The sequence below is a fragment of the Podarcis bocagei genome (genome assembly GCF_964188305.1).
Source record: "Podarcis bocagei genome assembly, chromosome: 13".
Taxonomy (NCBI): domain Eukaryota; kingdom Metazoa; phylum Chordata; class Lepidosauria; order Squamata; family Lacertidae; genus Podarcis; species Podarcis bocagei.
Window position 1 is genome coordinate 19071353 of NC_138138.1, and position 18922 is coordinate 19090274.

Here is an 18922-nt window from a genome sequence, read left to right on the forward strand (position 1 = left end):
GAGGATGGGGGGGGTGCGCGCGTATGGACTTAATTCTTTTGGCTCTGCCGAATCGGCAAGGATTACACAACTAGCTAGATTTCAGAATGACATCCATCTGAATGAGTTGGCGGGAGAGCCTCAAGGCAGTTTGTGTTTGTTTCCATGGCAACGGGAGTACTGCCAGAGGCCCAGGACAAATGGAAAAATCCCCTTCTTTTAATGCAGATTTTCAGGGGAATCAACAAGCTGCTAACAAAACAAAACAAACTAACATGGAGTAGATATTAATGGGTACCATTCATTCAAACTATTTAAAAAAATAATTAGTGGGATAATTATGGTTAATAATCACATTTTTATTATATCGTAATGTATTCCGCTTTGTTATTGTAATGCCATTTCACTGCACTTTCTTGTGCTCTGTGCTACTTCTTGTATTTTATTTGGTATTATTCTAGAAGTAATCTAAATAAGAACATACGGAGATGGAGTGATACTGAGTGAATTATTGGGTGTGGCCAGGTTTTTTAACAGTCTGTGTGTGGATGTTCAGTGTGGGTGTGATAAAAATCAGCGCCAAGGCAGTTCCTGCCCTCAGGCTCACAAGTTAAATTCTAAAGAGACAGGACACTTGAGGAAAAGCGAAGAGGAGGGAGGAGGGAAAAGCAAATTCAAGCACAGGTTCTTACAAGTCACAACTCTTATAGGCTAGTCCATGAGGGCAAATGGGGCAGTGCCCCATCACCTCATATGTACCCTTTTGCAGGTGCCACATAATATCCACACTGAATGTGTAAAAATTTGGTCATTCAGCATGGCTGGCAGGACCTACACTTCGGAACTCCCTGCGTATTGCTATCAGACAGGCACCTTCACTGTATTGTTTTTGGTGCTTGCTGAATACATTCTTGTTTAGACAAGCCTACTCAGATGTTTCAAAAAGTTTGTACGAGTATTCATTTGTTTTGGTCTACTTTATTGTGGTTTTAACTTTCTGTATGTTTTAAATTATGGTTGTAATGTATTTATTTTTAATGCCACGTTTAATGCCACATGATCTGGAAAAACTGTCTGTGGACAAACATTGGCTCCCTCAGCCAGTAAAGCGAGATGAGCACCGCAACCCCAGAGTCGTTCGCGACTGGACTTAACTGTCAGGGGTCCTTTACCTTTTTTTTTTATTAACCACTTGCGACCAAGTGAAGATGCCCGGGCACCAGGATGGCGCCTGAAATCTCCACCATCTGGTAGTGCCTGCCTGGGCATCCTTGGATATTGACTGTTTTCATACACACATCCTGTAAAATTCTATCCATGATATTTTAGCTGCACAGTCAGAATGAATTTCAGGAACCGAAAAGTCGTATTGTGAGAAATATGACTTTTCAGCCCTCTGGCCCCAAAATGGCAACTAGACATTCCATTTTGGCGGCTGTAACCCTGGTTTAAAGAGCCATCTGGCACCTAGCTTATACGGTGGTACCTTGGTTCTCAAACGCCTTGGTGCTCAGACAAATTGGAAACCCAAATACTGCAAAGCCGGGAGTAAGTGTTCCAGTTTGCGAACCTTTTTCGGAAGCCTAACGTGCTCCATTTTGAGTGTTATGCTTCTGTTTTGAGTGCCACACTTCCGTTTTGAGTGTTACACTGAGGTCTGTCTGTTTTTGCTATTTATTTTGCGCTTTTGTTTTTGCGGCTCACTTTTTTTGTGACTGTGTGGAACCCAGTTCAGCTACTGGTCTCGTTAGGTAGTAAAATCCATGTTAAATTGCTGTTTTAGGGGTTGCTTTTAAAAGTCTGGAACCGATTCATCCATTTTGCATTACAGCGGTACCTCGGGTTAAGTACTTAATTCGTTCCAGAGGTCCGTTCTTAACCTGAAACTGTTCTTAACCTGAAGCACCACTTTAGCTAATGGGGCCTCCTGCTGCTGCCACGCCGCCGGAGCACGATTTCTGTTCTCATCCTGAAGCAAAGTTCTTAACCTGAAGCACTATTTCTGGTTTAGTGGAGTATGTAACCTGAAGCATATGTAACCTGAAGCGTATGTAACCCAAGGTACCACTGTACTTTCTATGGGAAAGCACGCTTTGGTTTTGGAACACTTTGGTTTTTGAACGGACTTCCGGAACGGACTAAGTTTGAGAACCAAGGTACCACTGTATACCTGAGTTTCTAACACTGTTTCAGGCAGCCCATGCCCTGCTGGCCTGCTTACTTACAACCAGTTTAAGAAATGGCACGTCCTTTCAGCTTCTTCCTCCTTAGTCTGAGTGTTGCCCTTGCAAAACTCAGCAGCGAAGAAGAGGATTTGCTATGCCTGCCTCCACTTACTCTCAGTCGCCAGGGTTTCGAAGTCAGAGATATAGTTCCTTCTATGCAGAAGAGCAGCAACTTGTTGATGATATCAATGGCATTCTGGCTTTCTGGCTCTTGATGAAGACCAGTTCCTCTCCAGCAACAAAGGAGGTGACATTGTCCAGGCCAGGAGAACAGGGTAGCTCCTGCCACACAAATCTTCCCCCAGATATCTGGCTTGAAGGCAGTTGATTTGATTGTCTGCGTCATCCAGACCAGTCGTTTTGGATAAATGGTGCACAGATTGATTGAATTATTGTTCTCTTTGTATAACGTGCCGGGTTTTTTTTTAATGCAGACTTAGCTAGATAAAATGCGTAGGTTTCGTAATTATTAGTATATACGGTTTACGAATTAGTTGATTCCGTTTTCTTGATATACACAGTATTGATGTACAGTAAGCCCACAATTTATACACACTTAGCTTGCATGCATTCAGCGTGGCAAATAAAAAATAAAAATAAATAAAAAGGGGGCGGAAAGTGGCGGGTGCCCGGGAAAAGATACTTCCGCAGTCCCATCCACCATTGAACCCAATGTGTTTTGACTATACAGTGGTACCTCGGGTTAAGTACTTAATTCATTCCAGAGGGCCGTACTTAACCTGAAACTGTTCTTAACCTGAAGCACCACTTTAGCTAATGGGGCCTCCCGCTGCCGCTGCACCGCTGGAGCACGATTTCTGTTCTCATCCTGAAGCAAAGTTGTTAACTTGAAGCACTATTTCTGTGTTAGCGGAGTCTGTAACCTGAAGCGTCTGTAACCTGAAGCGTATGTAACCCAAGGTACCACAAGGTTACAGACACTTCAAGTTAATTCATTCTGGAGGTCCGTTGTTAACCTGAAACCGTTCTTACCTGAGGTACCACTTTAGCTAATGGGGCCTCCCGCTGACGCCGCGCCACCCGCCCACGATTTCTGTTCTCATCCTGGGGCAAAGTTCTTAACCCAAGGTACTACTTCTGGGTTAGCAGAGTCTGTAACCCAAAGTGTTTGTAACCCGAGGTGTTTGTAACCTGAGGTACCACTGTAAATAAGTCAGAAATTAGATCAGGGGCTGTCAACCGGGTCCCTACTGCCCACTAGTGGGCGTTTCAGGATTCTAGGTGGGCGGTAGGGGGTTCTACGGCACAAGCGGAATCCTCCTTCCGTCGAACACTGATGGGCAGTAAGCAAATTTTACCAAGAAAGATGCGTTAGTGAGTTGTATGTATATAAAGGTTTACTACCCCTGAATTAAAGGGACGTGGGTGGCACTGTGGGTTAAACCACAGAGCCTAGGACTTGTCAATCAGAAGGTTGGCGGTTTGAATCCCCACGACGGGGTAAGCTCCCATTGCTCAGTCCCTGCTCTTGCCAACTAGCAGTTCAAAAGCACGTCAAAGTGCAAGTAGATAAATAGGTACCGCTCTGGCGGGAAGGCAAACAGCGTTTCCGAGTGCTGCTCTGGTTTGCCAGAAGCAGCTTAGTCATGCTGGCCATATGACCTGGAAGCTGTACGCCGGCTCCCTCGGCCAATAAAGCGAGATGAACGCCGCAACCCCAGAGTTGGCCACGACTGGACCTAATGGTCAGGGGTCCCTTTACCTTTACCCCTGAATTAGATCATTATAACAAAAGGGGGAAAGCCCTATGGAAAATCGCATATAAATTTTTTCCTGCTCTCTGGTGCTGGTGTTGCACATTTATAGCACATTCAAATCGTTGTTTTTTTACTAATGTAGCTGAGTCCATAATCTCCAGCTGCTGAGGGGCAGGGGAGAGAGAAATCAATGTCCCTTTCAGCTCACCTTTCCAAAGTGTCTCCAGCTACTATATTTCTGTGGCAGCGACGCTTTTGCCTCAACTTACGTAACAAAGCAGATACTTAGCAGACCTGACTGACAAGGACCATTTCTTTAACAGAGAAACTGGTGTGAACATTTCAGCAGTCCCCTTTTCTGCAGGCATTGCATCTTACAAGCTATAAGGTCACAGGCTTGGAGGCGACCCCAAAGGAACATTTAGTCGAACCTTATTCTCCGCACTCAATGAAGAACCATGTTAACTCACTCTGTTCCCTTTCCTGTCAGTGAGCTAGTGTTTGAATCTCTTGCGATCTTCTCCCCTAGGAGAGCTGCCGGAAGGTCTCAAAATCAGTAGAGGATGCTGAAATCAAAACCAATGTGCTCAAGAAGAACTCGGTGCTGCTGGAGGTGAGGGGGATGCCAGGAGGTCCTAGAATAAACTGAGGACAAGGCTGCAGTTTTGCATGCCAGGCTCATAAAAATTGCCTATATGTGTGTCACAGGGCCATCAGGAAGATCAGGTTATTCACAGGTCAGAAAGGGAGACTCGAGGCTAACATGCAATTAATTTCTTTAGTTAAGGGGGGAAATACAAGGAAGCTCATAAAGGCAAAACCCCCTAATGAAGAAGCTGCTTGAGGCCCTTTTCTATGTCCCCCATCCCAGAGAGGTTCGGAGGGTGGCAACAAGAGAACAGGCCTTTTTTGTGGTGGCTCCCCGACTGGAATGCTCTCCCCAAAGAGGCTTGCCTGGCGCCATCATTTCATGTCTTTAGGTACTTAGGCAAAAACATTCCTCTTTACCCAGGCCTATGGCTAATGGCCTGTGAAAGGGTGGGGGTGGGGTGGGGGAGGATAACTATTTTTTTATTAGGCTGTCTGTCAATATGCTTTTTATTATTATTTTATTATGCTTTTATCACTGGCGTTCTGTGATGTGTTTTTAATGTTGTACAGTACACCATCCTGGGATCTTTTGCCAAAGGGCAGTATATAAATTGAATTATTATTATTATTATTATTATTATTATTATTATACATTAGGGTTGCCATATTTCAAAAAATGAAAATCTGGACACAATGTTATTGAGCGTGTGTGTGTGCGTGTTTGTTTTGTAGCCAAAGTTGTTGAGGGTTTTTTTTGCCCAAAGTGGTTGAGCATTTTTTTGCAAAAAAAAATATTCCGGACATTCCAGCGATTTCAGCCCAGACTCTGCTTAAGAGGGCCGAATACTGGCTACGTCCAGGAAATTCTGGACGTATGGCAACCATATTACACATGAATTTTATTTACTTGCAAACTAACAAATGAATAGATAGATAATTTATTACGGTCAGAGACCAGCTTATAAAACACACTTGGGGGTACAATCCCAGAAGAGAAACAAACATTTAAAACAATGTACAACAATAAATTTAAAATTTATAAATGCGATATGCGTATAGACACATGAACTTTAAGATAAGCTACCGCAGAGAGATGACCCAGAGTCACCCATGGAACTGAGTTTGGGGATTTTCTTAATGAACTTTTTTGGGTGGGGGGATGGTCTGCGCCTATAGATCTCTACACAGAATCTGGCGACCATCCGGGTCATCTTATGATCTTTGCCTAACAGGAAAAGGTCAAATTTTAAACAAATGAATAAATGAACCAAGCAACAAACGAGCATCATTTCCTCCCTGTTCCCCAAACGCGGCCTCCATTTAGGAGAAGCTGCGTTTCTTACAGCGGCAGGTGCAAGCAGAGGATCTCGGTCGGCAGGAGCGAGAGTGGCAGGAGCTGGAGCAGCGAATGGCATCAGGGGTCTCCAAGCAGCTCCTTGACTTGGTGGGCAACGCAGCAACCTCGCCCCTGAGAGCCCCCAGCCTGGAGGAGGGCGACCTGCAGCGGGCCACCGCTGCCATCCTGGCGTCCATCAACAGCCTGCGAGGGGCGCTGGAGAGCGGGCAGCCACGAGCAGGGCCGGGGGACGAGGGGGGCGCCGACGGAAAGCTAAACACAGCCGCCACCTTGGCATGCGTGGAAGAGATCAGGTATCGAGCGGGAGCGGGGAAGGTGGCGCCTCGTTCGAGAGAGCCCTTCCTGCCTCCCAACACGGCTATCTTTCCCCTCGTTTCCCACGTTTTAGGAAATGCGTGCTGGAGCTATCCGGGAGGTCTCAGCGGGATGGGCTGACCCAAAAGGAGGTGCTGCGGTTGCTGGCCCAGCTGGGAGTGCGCTTGGAGGGGGTGCTTCCCCAGTGGGAGAGGACGCACCTGGAACACGGCCAGGCGCTCAGGATGCTGCGAGAGGAGCTGGATGAGGTCTCTGCCACGTACGTGTCTTTCCCGAGCCAAATCTGGGACCCTTTTCTCAAAGGACCTCTGGCCCACGGGACAAAAGGTGGCCCTCCGAGGTTCTCTCTCTGGCCCTCACGACTCTCCCTGGGCTAGGATCCCACTCTCCTTGGACCCCACTCCTCGTTAGCCCTTCCCAAGTCCTTTGGCCAGCTAAGAAGTGCCTTTGAGTTGTTGGTAATGCCCAAATGGAGATGGGAACGAGCAAGTAGCCGTCTACATGCTGTTTCTGCGGCTGGAATGTTGCCTCGTGTACCAAGGCGACCATTACTCCACCCACTAGGGCAGGGGTATGCAACCTAAGGATTGTGTGACTACAGAAATGGAAAAAAGCCCCCCATCCAATCAATGACTGTCATCAGTCATTTTTGTCATCTACAATACTGTCTTATTTATTTTATAGTACAAGTACATTGATTATTGCTTTCATTTTATGGATCAATGGTCTTGTTAGATAGTAAAATTCATGTGAAAATGCTATTTTAGGGGTTGTTTTTCATCGTCTGGAATGGATTAATCCATTTTCCATTACTTTCCATGGGAAAGCATGCCTTGGTTTAAGAACGCTTTGGTTTAAGAGCGGACTTCGGAACGGATTAAGTTTGTAAACCGAGGTACCACTGTAGTTGAGTTTACAGCAGCTGCCTTCCCCCCCCCCCTTCCCCTTTCTTCCTGTGCCAGGGCTAAGCGGACGTCTGTGTCTCTCACCCAGCTCCGCGCTGATCTGGATGGGCTGTGGCAAGTGAAGTCTCTCATGGAGGATGTGTCAAGGCATCTCTCAGCACTCAAGCCCCTGGAGACACCCGACAGGCACCCTGCTAGCTGTGCCAGATGTTCCAGGTGCCGGCTTCAGAGACACACAAGGGTGGATGGGGGGTCAGGATGGGGAAATGTAAGCCGAACCAGGAGCAAGGATGCCGAACCTGGGATAAGTGCGGGCAGGAGGCTGGGCACAGCGCATTGGTGGAAGGGCTCCAAGACCGTTCATCAGCCTTTCTCAACCTGTGGGTCCCCATATGTTGTTGAACTACAACTCCCATCACCCCTAGCTAGCAAGGCCAGAGCTCAGGGATGATGGGAGTTGTAGTCCAACAACATCTGGGGACCCACAGGTTGAGAACCTCTGGTTCAAATGATATAGCTGTGGCAGACTCTCGCCATTTAGAAATCCCTGCACACGCATGCTATACGTTGGAGCAGTGTAATGGCAGGGCCACAAACACACTCAATATCACAAGATCACTGGAAATTCACAGAAGAGAAGGGGGCAATATAGTACACAAGCATGCAGGCTGTTGCTCATGTTAGAATTGGCTGCCACCAGAGCTTCAGAGCAGTCTTAGCAGTTTCCTGCAAAATCAGGTGTTAAGATTTGGATACTTACTTCCGTTTCTTCACAAAAATAATGAACCAACAAACCTCCAGTCTTCCTGGTATGGGTATGTATGTTTGGAAGTACTGAGAGGAGACCAAACCACTGTGCCTTAAGCGGCTGATTATTTTTCTGGTCTGTGCTTCTAGGGACAGGAAGAGCTTTGCTAGTTCAGACCAGTGGACCACCGAGTCCTGCAGCCACAATGCAGTGGCTAAACAGATGGCGGTGAGAAGCTTGCAAGCAGGACCGCAGCACAACAGCACTTTCCCCATTTGCTGTTCCCAGTAATAATAATAATAATAATAATAATAATAATAATAATAATAATAATAATAATTTATTTGTACCCTGCCCATCTGGCTGGGTTTCCCCAGCCACTCTAGGCGGCTTCCAACAGAGATTAAAAATACATTAAAACGTCACTCATTAAAAACTTCCCTAAGCAGGGTTGCGACTGATATCCAAAGGCAGTCTATAGCCGCCACGACCAGTAGATTGCCTTATCCTCCCTGAGTGGGCCTGTACCCATCTAGTCAGCCTGGATAGCTCAGTGGGCTAGAGCATGGTGCTGATAACACCAAGGTTGCAGGTTCGATCCCCCCATATGGGACATCTGCATATTCCTGCATTGCAGGGCGTTGGGCTATAGATGATCCTCAGGGTCCCTTCCAATTCTACGATTCTATGAGTCTATAACTGGTTTTCAGAAGCGTTGTAGCCTCCAGCTGTGGCAGCAGAACACAGCCGTCTTGGCTGGTCGATGTCGATAGCGACCACCGTGCAGTTTGTCTTAACCATCTTTTAAAGCCATCTAGATCTGTGGCCATGACTGCCTTTTATTTTAACCTAAGCAGCCTGAGATCCTTCAGGGAGCACAGGATAGGAAAAGGGAAGGGGCTCCCAACCTCTTGTCCTTACGTGAACCCTGCTCCATCTTTTCTCTCCCGGCCACAGCTACAGCTTTGTGAACACGGACACACTGAGACAGATGGTCGAGCATGCCATGGCACCCGTCTTGGAAGAGCTGAAGCAGAGGGCGGTCCCCCCGGGCCCATGCCCCAGCTGCCAGCGCTTGCAGAAGAAGATAATGGTACCGTGATCCCTCTGCACCCCCCACCCCACCCCCAATAAAAAGATTCCAGAGTGCAGCCTCGCTGGAGCATTCTTCTGCCCTGGGGCCAGATAAGATGGCCCTGGACCTCCAGAGATCTGGGCTCAGGTAGATCCCTCCCCCCTCGGTGGTGGGCTCACTCCCCAGAAAGCTGCCTTACATACGAGCCCAGTATCGTCAACTCTGACGGACAGCAGCTCTCCAAGGTCTCTGGGCCCATCCTGATTTACCTGCGATGCCCTGAACTAACAAGAGCTCGCAATTGAACCCATGGCCATCTGCCTGTGAAAAAAGCAACCTCCCACAGGGCTGGGCCTGCTCTCGCAGCCTGTAGGGCTACTGCTTTTCCTGTAGCCACTTACTGAGCGACTGCCTCCTCCGCTGCATCGCTCTTTCTCGTTTTTCTCTGGTTTCCATAGAAATAATAGTGGCCTTTAAAAAAGGAGGATATTCATTCTAGCAGGGGAAAGGGGTGGGAATTAAAACAAAGGAGAAGTATTGATTTCTCACCCCTTAAAATTCCAGGGTTTGGGGTGTGTGAGATGAATTTACCGTATTTTTTGCTCTATAAGACTCACTTTTTCCCTCTTAAAAAGTAAGGGGAAATGTGTGTGCATCTTATGGAGCGAATGCAGGCTGCGCAGCTATCCCAGAAGCCAGAACAGCAAGAGGGATTGCTGCTTTCACTGCACAGCGATCCCTCTTGCTGTTCTGGCTTCTGAGATTCAGAATTATTTTTTTTCTTGTTTCCTCCTCCAAAAATTAGGTGCGTCTTGTGGTCTGGTGTGTCTTATAGAGCGAAAAATATGGTACATTTATATTTCAGAAATGTTTCATTCCCTGGCCATATACCCTTCTTTCTGTGTGCAAACTTCAGGTTTCCTGGAAAGCAAAACTGAGATCTCTCTATAGAATGGTGTGTTTGTGTACGTGGGCTAGAGCGGCTCAACAGTTGCACCTAGAGTGCTCTTCTGGAAGTTGAATAATGGGTGCCTGAAACAAAGAGAAATGTAGCACTGCCCTCTGTAGTTTTGGACTATAACTCCCATCATCCCCAGCCAGCCTAGGGGAGAGAGCATTTTTGTTTCCCCTCCAACAATAGGTGTCAAGCCAGTGAAATTGACAAGCGCTGGTGGCACAGCCATAGGGCAAGGGGCTGGCTAGCCTGTTGCCTTCTGGATGATTCTGAGCTACTGTCTTCCTTCATCCTCGGCCACTGGCTGCGCTGGATGAAGCCAATGGGGACTTGTACCTTTTTGTGCAATTGCTGAAGGGTCACAAGCCGGCCACCCCCTGCCTATAGGGCTTGAATTGGGAAGGTGCTAAATTCTCGCTCAGCCTTGACAATCTGAAAGTGGCATTTAGCAGCTCGCCTTTCCAGCCAGAGATCTTTTACAAGGTGGCTGCAAGCATCAAACAAATGCATCGAGGCTGCAGCCTGATTCTTACTTACCTGGGAGGAAGCCCTACTGGGACTTCACAATAGACCTGTATAGCAAGGGGTGCCATTGGGTACCTATGGGAGCAGTCAGTATAAAAATATTATTTAAACAATTTTTAAAGCGGGGGGGGGGGGTTGTGGGGCCTTTTTAAAAAAACTCTGACATCATGGCATCACAGTGGGAGATGCATAGGAGCAATAAAAAGGAAGTGGTTTTTAAAATAAAAAAAATAGAATGCAAGGGTTTTTTTTGGGGGGGTGAAGAGGTGGGGTGAGGGTAGTTCTTAGGCGGCCACCAAAATCTTTTTCGGGGGTACCTGTCGCCTGTGGCTTTGCCACCTGTTTTAAAGAACAGCATTTCGTTTTAGCCCTTATTAGTGCCTTTTGGGGTTCCCAATCCCCCAAGCACAGCTTTTTCACGGGGCTCCTTTTCAGCTGCAGCGCATTACCCCGGCTGCACCGGAGATGGAGGCCTCTGTGGTTGCCATGGGTGCCTCTCGCCCATGCTGCTAGCCCCCTTGAAGGAAGCAGACCCACACAGCCTTCCTTAAAATAACCTGAGCCACGCACTCGGTGCTCAACACAAGCAGGTATCTGCCCCGGGAGGCGGCGCCTGGGCTCACATCCTCAACAGCACATACCGTATTTTTCGCCCCATAAGACGCACCGGCCCATAAGACGCACCTAGATTTTAGGGGGGGAAATGAAGGAAAAAATTTTTATTTCCCCCCCAGGTGCGCTGCGCTACACCAGGAGCTTGGGGCGTGCGGAGCTCAGCGCGCCCCAAGCTTCTGCGTGCCGGCAAGGTCTCCGCTAGCGTGGGAGAGCCGGCGCCTCTCCCAGGGCTAGCGGACCCCTGCGCTAATCCAGAAGCTTGGGGCGTGCTGAGGTCAGCGCGCCCCAAGCTTCTGCATGCCGGCAAGCAGTCCGCTGCCGCCCCAAGCCTTGCGCACCCGGCGGGACCTCCTGCCGGGTGCGGGAGGCTTGGGGCGGCAGCGGACTGCTTGCCGGCATGCAGAAGCTTGGGGTGCGCTGACCTCAGCACTCCCCAAGCTTCTAGGTGCGCGCAAGCAGTCCGCTGCCGCCCCAAGCCTCCCGCACCCGGCGGGACCTCCTGCCGGGTGCGGGAGGCTTGGGGCGGCAGCGGACTGCTTGCCGGCATGCAGAAGCTTGGGGCGCGCTGACCTCAGCACGCCCCAAGCTTCTAGGTGCGCGCAAGCAGTCCGCTGCCGCCCCAAGCCTCCCGCACCCGGCGGGACCTCCTGCCGGGTGCGGGAGGCTTGGGGCGGCAGCGGACTGCTTGCCGGCATGCAGAAGCTTGGGGCGCGCTGACCTCAGCACGCCCCAAGCTTCTAGGTGCGCGCAAGCAGTCCGCTGCCGCCCCAAGCCTTGCGCACCCGGCGGGACCTCCTGCCGGGTGCGGGAGGCTTGGGGCGGCAGCGGACTGCTTGCCGGCATGCAGAAGCTTGGGGCGCGCTGACCTCAGCACGCCCCAAGCTTCTAGGTGCGCGCAAGCAGTCCGCTGCCGCCCCAAGCCTTGCGCACCCTGCCTTCAGGGCGCCCGACGCTCCGAGAAGCAGGCTGCTATCCGCAGCCTAGGCAACCCTGTGGGACCTCCCACAGGGCTGCCTGGGCGGCGGAATTGTTCCCGAAGCGTCGGGCGCTCTGCCTTCAGGGCGCCCGACGCTCCGAGAAGCAGGCTGCTATCCGCAGCCTAGGCAACCCTGTGGGACCTCCCACAGGGCTGCCTAGACTGTGGATATCTTCCTGAAGCCTGGAGAGCGAGAGGGGTCGGTGCGCACCGACCCCTCTCGCTCTTCAAGCTTCAGCGAAAGCCTGCATTCGCCCCATAAGACGCACCCAGATTTTCCCTTCATTTTTGGAGGGGGAAAAGTGCGTCTTATGGGGCGAAAAATACGGTACCTGGCTGCTGAAAAAACCAATACGGGACATGCAAAATGTCTTTTGCAGTAACTACCAAACTTACTTCTGCCCCTCGCTTATGGCCGAATGAGACAGGTGGCAGAGCTTGCTAGACCAGCAGCCCCTAGCTGTAGCTGGCAGCCTAGTTGGTATCTTTTGATACCAAATTATCTTGGTCAGCAACCTTTTGACATATCAGCTGCTACCTTGCAGTATCTTCTGGCCCTGTGCACCTGGTTTTCTCATCCTCAGCTGGAATCCCATTGCTTTAGGATCATGCACAGCCACCAGGGGGTGCCGGAGAAACATGAGAGGCTCAGTAAACTTCCTACTGAAATACCTCTGCCTGGACCCCTGTCCTATCACCATCTCCTAACAGCCAAAGCATAGCTTGCCAAATCGACAGCTGTAGTTGGTGGTGACTGCCGGCAGCCCTAAATTGCTGGCTTGCCTCTACCCTGGTTGGGTGATGGCTCTGTAGTCCTTCCTTCTCTCTCTCTCTCTCTCTCTCTCTTTTACCCCCCTCCAATTGCTCTGGTCGCTGGGAGGCAGGATCTGGAACACACGGCTGTGGACACTCGCGCCCGAGCAACTGCCCTGAGTTCGAATGTACGCCTGGCCCAGGATGATGCCCTGAGAGCCAAGAACTATCTGGAGCGGGCCAAGATCGCCACGGAGTGAGTAAGCAAGGGGGGAAGCTCTACAGACGGTGTCTGCTCTGCCTTGCACATTCTACAGGCCCATGGAACTCCCTGATCCTGGAGCCCAACCCTTGCAAAATTCCACCTCCACCATGATGAAGGTGTCTCAGCCCAGTATTCCTGAGGGAGCATCTCCAGCCCCATTGTTCGGTCTGGACACTGAGGTCCAGCTCCATGATGATGATGATGATAATTTACTATTTATACCCCGCCTATCTCCCTCACTGCGAGAAGCGAGGTTACAGGGAACGAGGTAGAGGGCCTTCTCGGTGGTGGTGCCCACCCTGTGGAACGCCCTCCCATCAGATGTCAAGGAAATAAACAACTAACTTATTTTCAGAAGACATCTGAAGGCAGCCCTGTTTAGGGAAGTTTTTAATGTCTGATGTTTTATCATGTTTTTAATATTCTGTTGGGAGCTGCCCAGAGTGGCTGGGGAGATAGGCGGGGTATAAATAATAAATTATCATCATCATCATCATCATCCAAGGGTAAATGCATTAATTAGGGCTATCAACTGATTGAAGACATTTTAACCGACTAACCAAATGAGTTTTACTTAATGATAAATTAAATCTGAATGCAGGTAAACCTAACTTGGGTGGTGGTTGTTTAAGATAATGCTTAGCTTTCCACATAGGACACACCCACTCAAAATTTAAAACGCGCAGATGCTCGCACAGAATCCTGGGAGCTGTCGTTTACTTCTCACAGGGCGACGGTTCCCAGCACTGTTCACAATTACAGTTCCCAGGATTCCTTGGGGTCGAGTGCTCTCTCTCCCATTCTGCTCTTCCCATCAGCTGAGTTGGGAAAGCCAAACCACAGAGTGGCCGCCTGAGTCAGCGCTTGCGGTTCGTTCTCGCCAAAGAAACCACCGCTGGGATACTGAAAAGCAAACCTCGACTTCGGGCTGTGGTTTGTTTAGAAATAAAAACAAGCCGCAAGTGCCGGTTCGGATGTGATGGTAAAAGCCAACCACTCTGCGGTTTGTTTCGCTGCTCAGCTAAGGGAAGGGCTGAGCAGGAGAGTTCGGGCTCCCTGCACCAGTGCACAGCAAAACTCATGCATGGTTGCGGTTAAATGACAGGCTCAACTGATGGGGCAGGATGACGGGGTGCTGGTTAGTAAGGCTGCCTGTCAGCCGGGATCTGGTGGGGGGACAGACACAGAATGGCAGGTTGTGGGTCTATAACCCTAATAAGCAGCCATCTCTCATGCTTCTCCTCCTTTCTTGCAGGGATAAAGCTACTGCCCTGGATTACCTCCAGAACAAGCTGAGTTCCCTCCACTCACAGCTGTCCCTGGTCTCCCAGGAGGGCGGGCCCCAGTCCCCAGCGGCCTCCACCACTTCCTCTGTAACCCTCGCCAAGCGGAACTCCTGCCCGTCCGAATTAAACCGTGACCCCCAATAAAAGAGAGATGGCTGTGACTTAAAAGCTGTCCACCTCGTCCATTTGGAAGCCAGGGAGCGGCTCCAGGGGAAGAACCAGGGAGGGGACCTCTTTTGCATTTGCTCCACTGCCGAGCCTGGAGGGAGCCAGACGAGGAACTGGCTGTAGAATTTACGGGTGGAATTCAGTGCGTCTTTATGATTTGATCATTTGCTGTCAAGCATAAGCCGTTCCATTTCCTAGACAGAGTGCTCTCCCATCTTTTCCTCCTGCTGGCTTTCTGGGGGTTCTCCCACCCACCCACTCCCAGCATGAATTTGGGGGAGACACAAGAGTAGCAGGGTGGTGGAAGCCCCATGGCACCATTGGGATGGGGTTAGTTGAGTCTGGCCCTATGTGCTGGGTGCATACAGTTTTATTCCAGCAGACCACAGCTCAATGCGGGAGGGTGGGAGGCGGGAGGCAAGGGGATGGATGGATAGCAAGGGAAGCTGTGGGGAGGTGTAGATGTACGGAGCAAGATCAGAGAAGCTGCAGGTGATGGTTGCATGCTTCAATCTTCCTCTGCTTGCGGCTGCCCTGCTCCAAATCCCCAGCAGCTTTTGCCCTGTGCCTCATTTTCCAACACAGGGAGCATGCATTTTAAACCCTGCCAGGGGGTCCAGTTGCGGGCAGATGTGGAGTGGTGAATAACTTTATACTCATTGCTTCTCCCTGTCTAATTTGCTCCCTCTGGGAGTGGCTTTTCCTCTTCGAAAAAGAGCACAGCCTGCAATTGCCATCTTTCTCGCAATATGCAGTTTGGGCGTCTGAATTTCTTGCAGTTTGCTGTATTCACAGTGTCTGGGGAAGCAGTCGAAACAAGGACCTGTTTTCCTTTGCTTGAGATACCTGGCAGAGAGACCCAGCTCTGCACCTGAGCTGTCAAGCAAACATGAGAACCGTCACACACGCGGTGATGGCAGTCGAGCCAGCAGGAAGCCAGCAGGTCCCTCTGCAGGAATGGCTTTCCCTACCATTGCCTCCTTTGAAGGCAGCAGGCCACCTTTTTGAAAGCTGGCTTGGCACATGTGAACCAAGTAGAGTTTCACGTGTATGTTGAGAGACCTGAAGGATGTGTTTTGCTACGAACTTGCGTTCTCAGAAGACGAGGCAGTGTGGTGAGGTCCAGTGCAGGCACTTCTCCTGGCAGTTGCAAAGGATAGTAAACCTGGGCATTTGGGCACATACGAAGCAGCTGTGTCTAGTTCCAAACACCCAACACGCTCATACTTCCAACCTGCTTTGTGCTGTAATTGCACAAAGGCAAGCACTGCTTCTAAATACCCTTCACTGCCCATGATGGCAGCCTGGAAGAACCCAGAATTCCCGAGATTCAGGCAGGTATATAAAGCACATACCACTTTAATTAGCCCATGGCTTCCCCACAAAAGAGTCCTGGGAACTGTAGTTTGCTAAGAGTGCTGAGCGTTGTTAGGAGAGACCCCTGTACTTGGAAAGATACACTTCTCAGAGCTGCCTGGGAAGAGGGATCGAATGTAAAAGCACTCTGGGAATTGCAGCTCTTTGAGGAGCATTGGGGTCTTCGTTAACAACTCTCAGCACCCTTAACAAACTATAGTGGTACCTCGGGTTAAGAACTTAATTCGTTCTGGAGGTCCGTTCTTAACCTGAAACTGTTCTTCACCTGAAGCACCACTTTAGCTAATGGGGCCTCCCGCTGCCGCCGTGCAATTTCTTTTCTCAGCCTGAAGCAAAGTTCTTAACCCGAGGTAATATTTCCGGGTTAGCGGAGTCTGTAACCTGAAGCGTCTGTAACCCGAGGTACCACTGTACAGTTCCCAGGATTCTATGTGGGGAAGTCATAGCTGCTTAAAGCAGCGCAATAGAACCTCAGACTCTTCTCACTGAATCACAGCCCTCCATCTTATGCTCTTCTACTGTAATAAAAGGAAGAGGACCCTCACTTCCCCACCCCATCCTCCCTTATCTTAGGCACTAACATTCCATCTCACATATTGCAACATCCAGACCTTGCATTGAAAACAGGCCATTGGCTTAAAACTAAGCCTGGATTGCAAAACAGAACAGAATGGTGAGCAGCGTTCTCTTGCGACAGAAGCTGCAAGCTGCCACATTCTGCCACGCGCTTCCCGGAAGCAGAAAATGCTAAATGGGGCAACATACTGCCTCCCCAGAGCTTGGGCTGCTCTGTCCCTCCTCTTGGCTCACACCACCACCACCCCCCCCCAGCCGCAGCTGACAACCTGCACCGGCCATCACCTCCCAGTTGACAAAAGGCCACACGTGATTCCGTTTTGTAAGATCTCCCGCCCTGTGGTTTTATTCAGGTCTGTGACGCTAGCAAAACAAAACAAAACGGAAAAACCCACCTTCTGCCGCTCTTCGCAACTCAAATTTCCCCAGAGGCGTACAAAACCCTGCAATAAATTAAGACCAACTTTCCCTCCCTGCACCAACTTTGTGGGGATTCCTGGAGAGGGGGTCCCCCTCTAAATATCACCCATCACCCCATCCGCAGTGCCTCAGGGGAACCAAGGGTCAGTGGCAGACACAGGGAAGGAATCCTTTGAATGGGAAGTGCTAGAAAGGGGACGCAGCCCAGCTGCTGTGGGTGGAAGTGGTCAGAGCAGGCAAGGAAAAGAGCTTCTTAGCTGCTAGAGAGAAGAAGAGGAAGGGGAACTGCTGCTTCTAAAACGCCCTGGGAAGGCCGCATTGGGAGCACTTAAGATTCCCCAAGAGCCAAACTTCTGTTCTAAGCGAACCACGGTCCTCCATCCACACATGTGCCCTAGAAGAAGCAAGATTTTGCTACCAGCCGCAACCCCTTTTAGACTTCTACCAACCCAAAAGCAGGGAGATGCTGAGCAGAGGGAGAGGGTCATTTGCCTACGTGGCATCCGGCACAGGGTCCAAATCTCCCAAATCCGAGAAGGGAAGAGGGGCGTGCCCATCCATTGTGCTTGTGGGAGTCCTCAGGCAGGCCCGGCCCCTCTTCATCCCCCACTTCAAAATGTTCCTGCAGATCAGAGGACAGAAAACACACACTCCAAAGTGTGTCTGGGGAGCTGGTTGTGTAAATCCCGCGGGCGTTTATTCAGTCACTGGCCACGACCGGCGGGGGAGTTTTTGTCCAGTTGGAAAAGGGCCAAGACATCCACCATGGCCTTCCGGATGTTAAGTCCAAACCGGTGTGCGTCCTGGAGAAAGAAGCAGGGGAAGTGAGATCGGGGAACTTGACACGCCTAAAATATTTCAAAGGCTGAGCTTACTTTAAAAAATGGGAAATCTGGTGTGGAAAGTTTCTTGCTCCGAAAAAGGAGAGCAAGTTGCCCCAGTTATCCCTCCAGATGGCTCAAGCAAGTAAGCAGTGGGAAAAACCAAGGGAAGAGTAACCAAGAGTTACTAAGCAATCTAAGCCGAGGAAGAAATCAGACAAGAGCGAGGCAGCAGTTAACCGCACTGAGCAAGTTGGAGTTAACTCTTTATTAGCAAAAACAGGAGTATCAGGCCTAATGAGCGCAGCAGCTCTTCTTTGATACGTCTTGCCCCCATGAAGCGGTTGCAGAGACGGAAGGTCCCTGCCTTCCCATAGCTGCCCAAGTCCCCTCTTCAGGGTTTCCCCCATGCAATCTGAGATACTGCCCATGTGAAGCTAACTCCTCTGCCCTTTTCATGCCTCTACTGGCTCTGGGAGACCAAAGGGGAGGGAAGCTGTTTGCAGCAGGAGGGGAAGACACCTGGGACTCTTCACCAGCCACATTCCTCTCCTGCTTCAGCTTTGTCTTCTGATTCTGAACTTCTCTCTGCTACTTCCACAGCTGCCTAATTCCCCTCCTCTCCAGGGTTTCCCCCCAAGCATTCTGAGACTGTGTCTGTGTGCCTGGCCTTTGCTACTCCCACTTCATGCCTCTCCTGGTCCTGGGAGACCAAGGGGAAGGGGAGCTAGTTGCAGGAGGAGAAGGAGATATCCATGACTCTTCACCAGCCTGACTCATCTCTGCCTCTTGGCCTCCCTCATCCCACTCTCCGTCTGCTTCTGGCTTCTCTCTGCCACAGACTCTCCCTTCTCACTAAGCCCTGTCACCCCTTCAGCTTCTCACTCCTCCTGCTCCCTCTTCTCCCTCTGACCACTCATTGCTGTCCCACCACCACTCCCCAAACTCTGAGCCATCTTCCTTTGGTGGTTCCCTAGCTCAGTGTTTCCCAACCGGTGTTCCGCGGCACACTAGTGTGCCGCGAGACGTTGCCTGGTGTGCCGCGGGAAAAATTAAAAAATTCGAAAGATAGCTTCATATCCGGAGAGGCGGCCTTCAGGCGAGTTTTAATTTTAATTTTCCTTCTCCCACTTAATGCTCCACGCTCGCCCGAGCAGCTTGCAGTCCTTGGTAACCACGGCGACCCGAGGGAGGGGAGGGAACAGGGAAGTCGAGGGCGGCAGCGAGCCGCGATGACGTCAGTGGGCCGCGCCACCTCGCCCTGGCACGGTG

The 18922-nt window shown here is 50.4% G+C and overlaps 2 protein-coding genes across 15 annotated transcripts in view; one reads left to right on the plus strand and one right to left on the minus strand.

The window, feature by feature from the left end:
* TSKS (testis specific serine kinase substrate) overlaps positions 1-14456 on the plus strand; it is a 33513-nt gene extending 19057 nt beyond the window's left edge. For 9 of the 10 annotated variants that reach the window (XM_081166431.1, XM_081166423.1, XM_081166428.1 and 6 more), the window contains 7 exons: positions 4452-4535; positions 5838-6163; positions 6259-6444; positions 7148-7306; positions 8796-8931; positions 12869-12993; positions 14258-14456. In XM_081166431.1, coding sequence (XP_081022557.1) covers positions 4452-4535; positions 5838-6163; positions 6259-6444; positions 7148-7306; positions 8796-8931; positions 12869-12993; positions 14258-14432 — 1191 coding nt within the window. In that variant the 3' untranslated portion in view covers positions 14433-14456. Of the gene's footprint in view, positions 1-4451; positions 4536-5837; positions 6164-6258; positions 6445-7147; positions 7307-8795; positions 8932-12868; positions 12998-14257 lie in introns of all 10 variants that reach the window. The other variant, XM_081166432.1, reaches the window with a different exon arrangement.
* A 2271-nt stretch (positions 14457-16727) lies between these two features.
* The window catches only part of CPT1C (carnitine palmitoyltransferase 1C), a 55283-nt gene continuing 53088 nt past the window's right edge, over positions 16728-18922 (minus strand). For all 5 annotated transcript variants that reach the window (XM_081166300.1, XM_081166302.1, XM_081166303.1 and 2 more), the window contains one exon: positions 16728-17632. In XM_081166300.1, the coding sequence (XP_081022426.1) occupies positions 17534-17632 (99 nt within the window). In that variant the 3' untranslated portion in view covers positions 16728-17533. The remainder of the gene's footprint in view (positions 17633-18922) is intronic.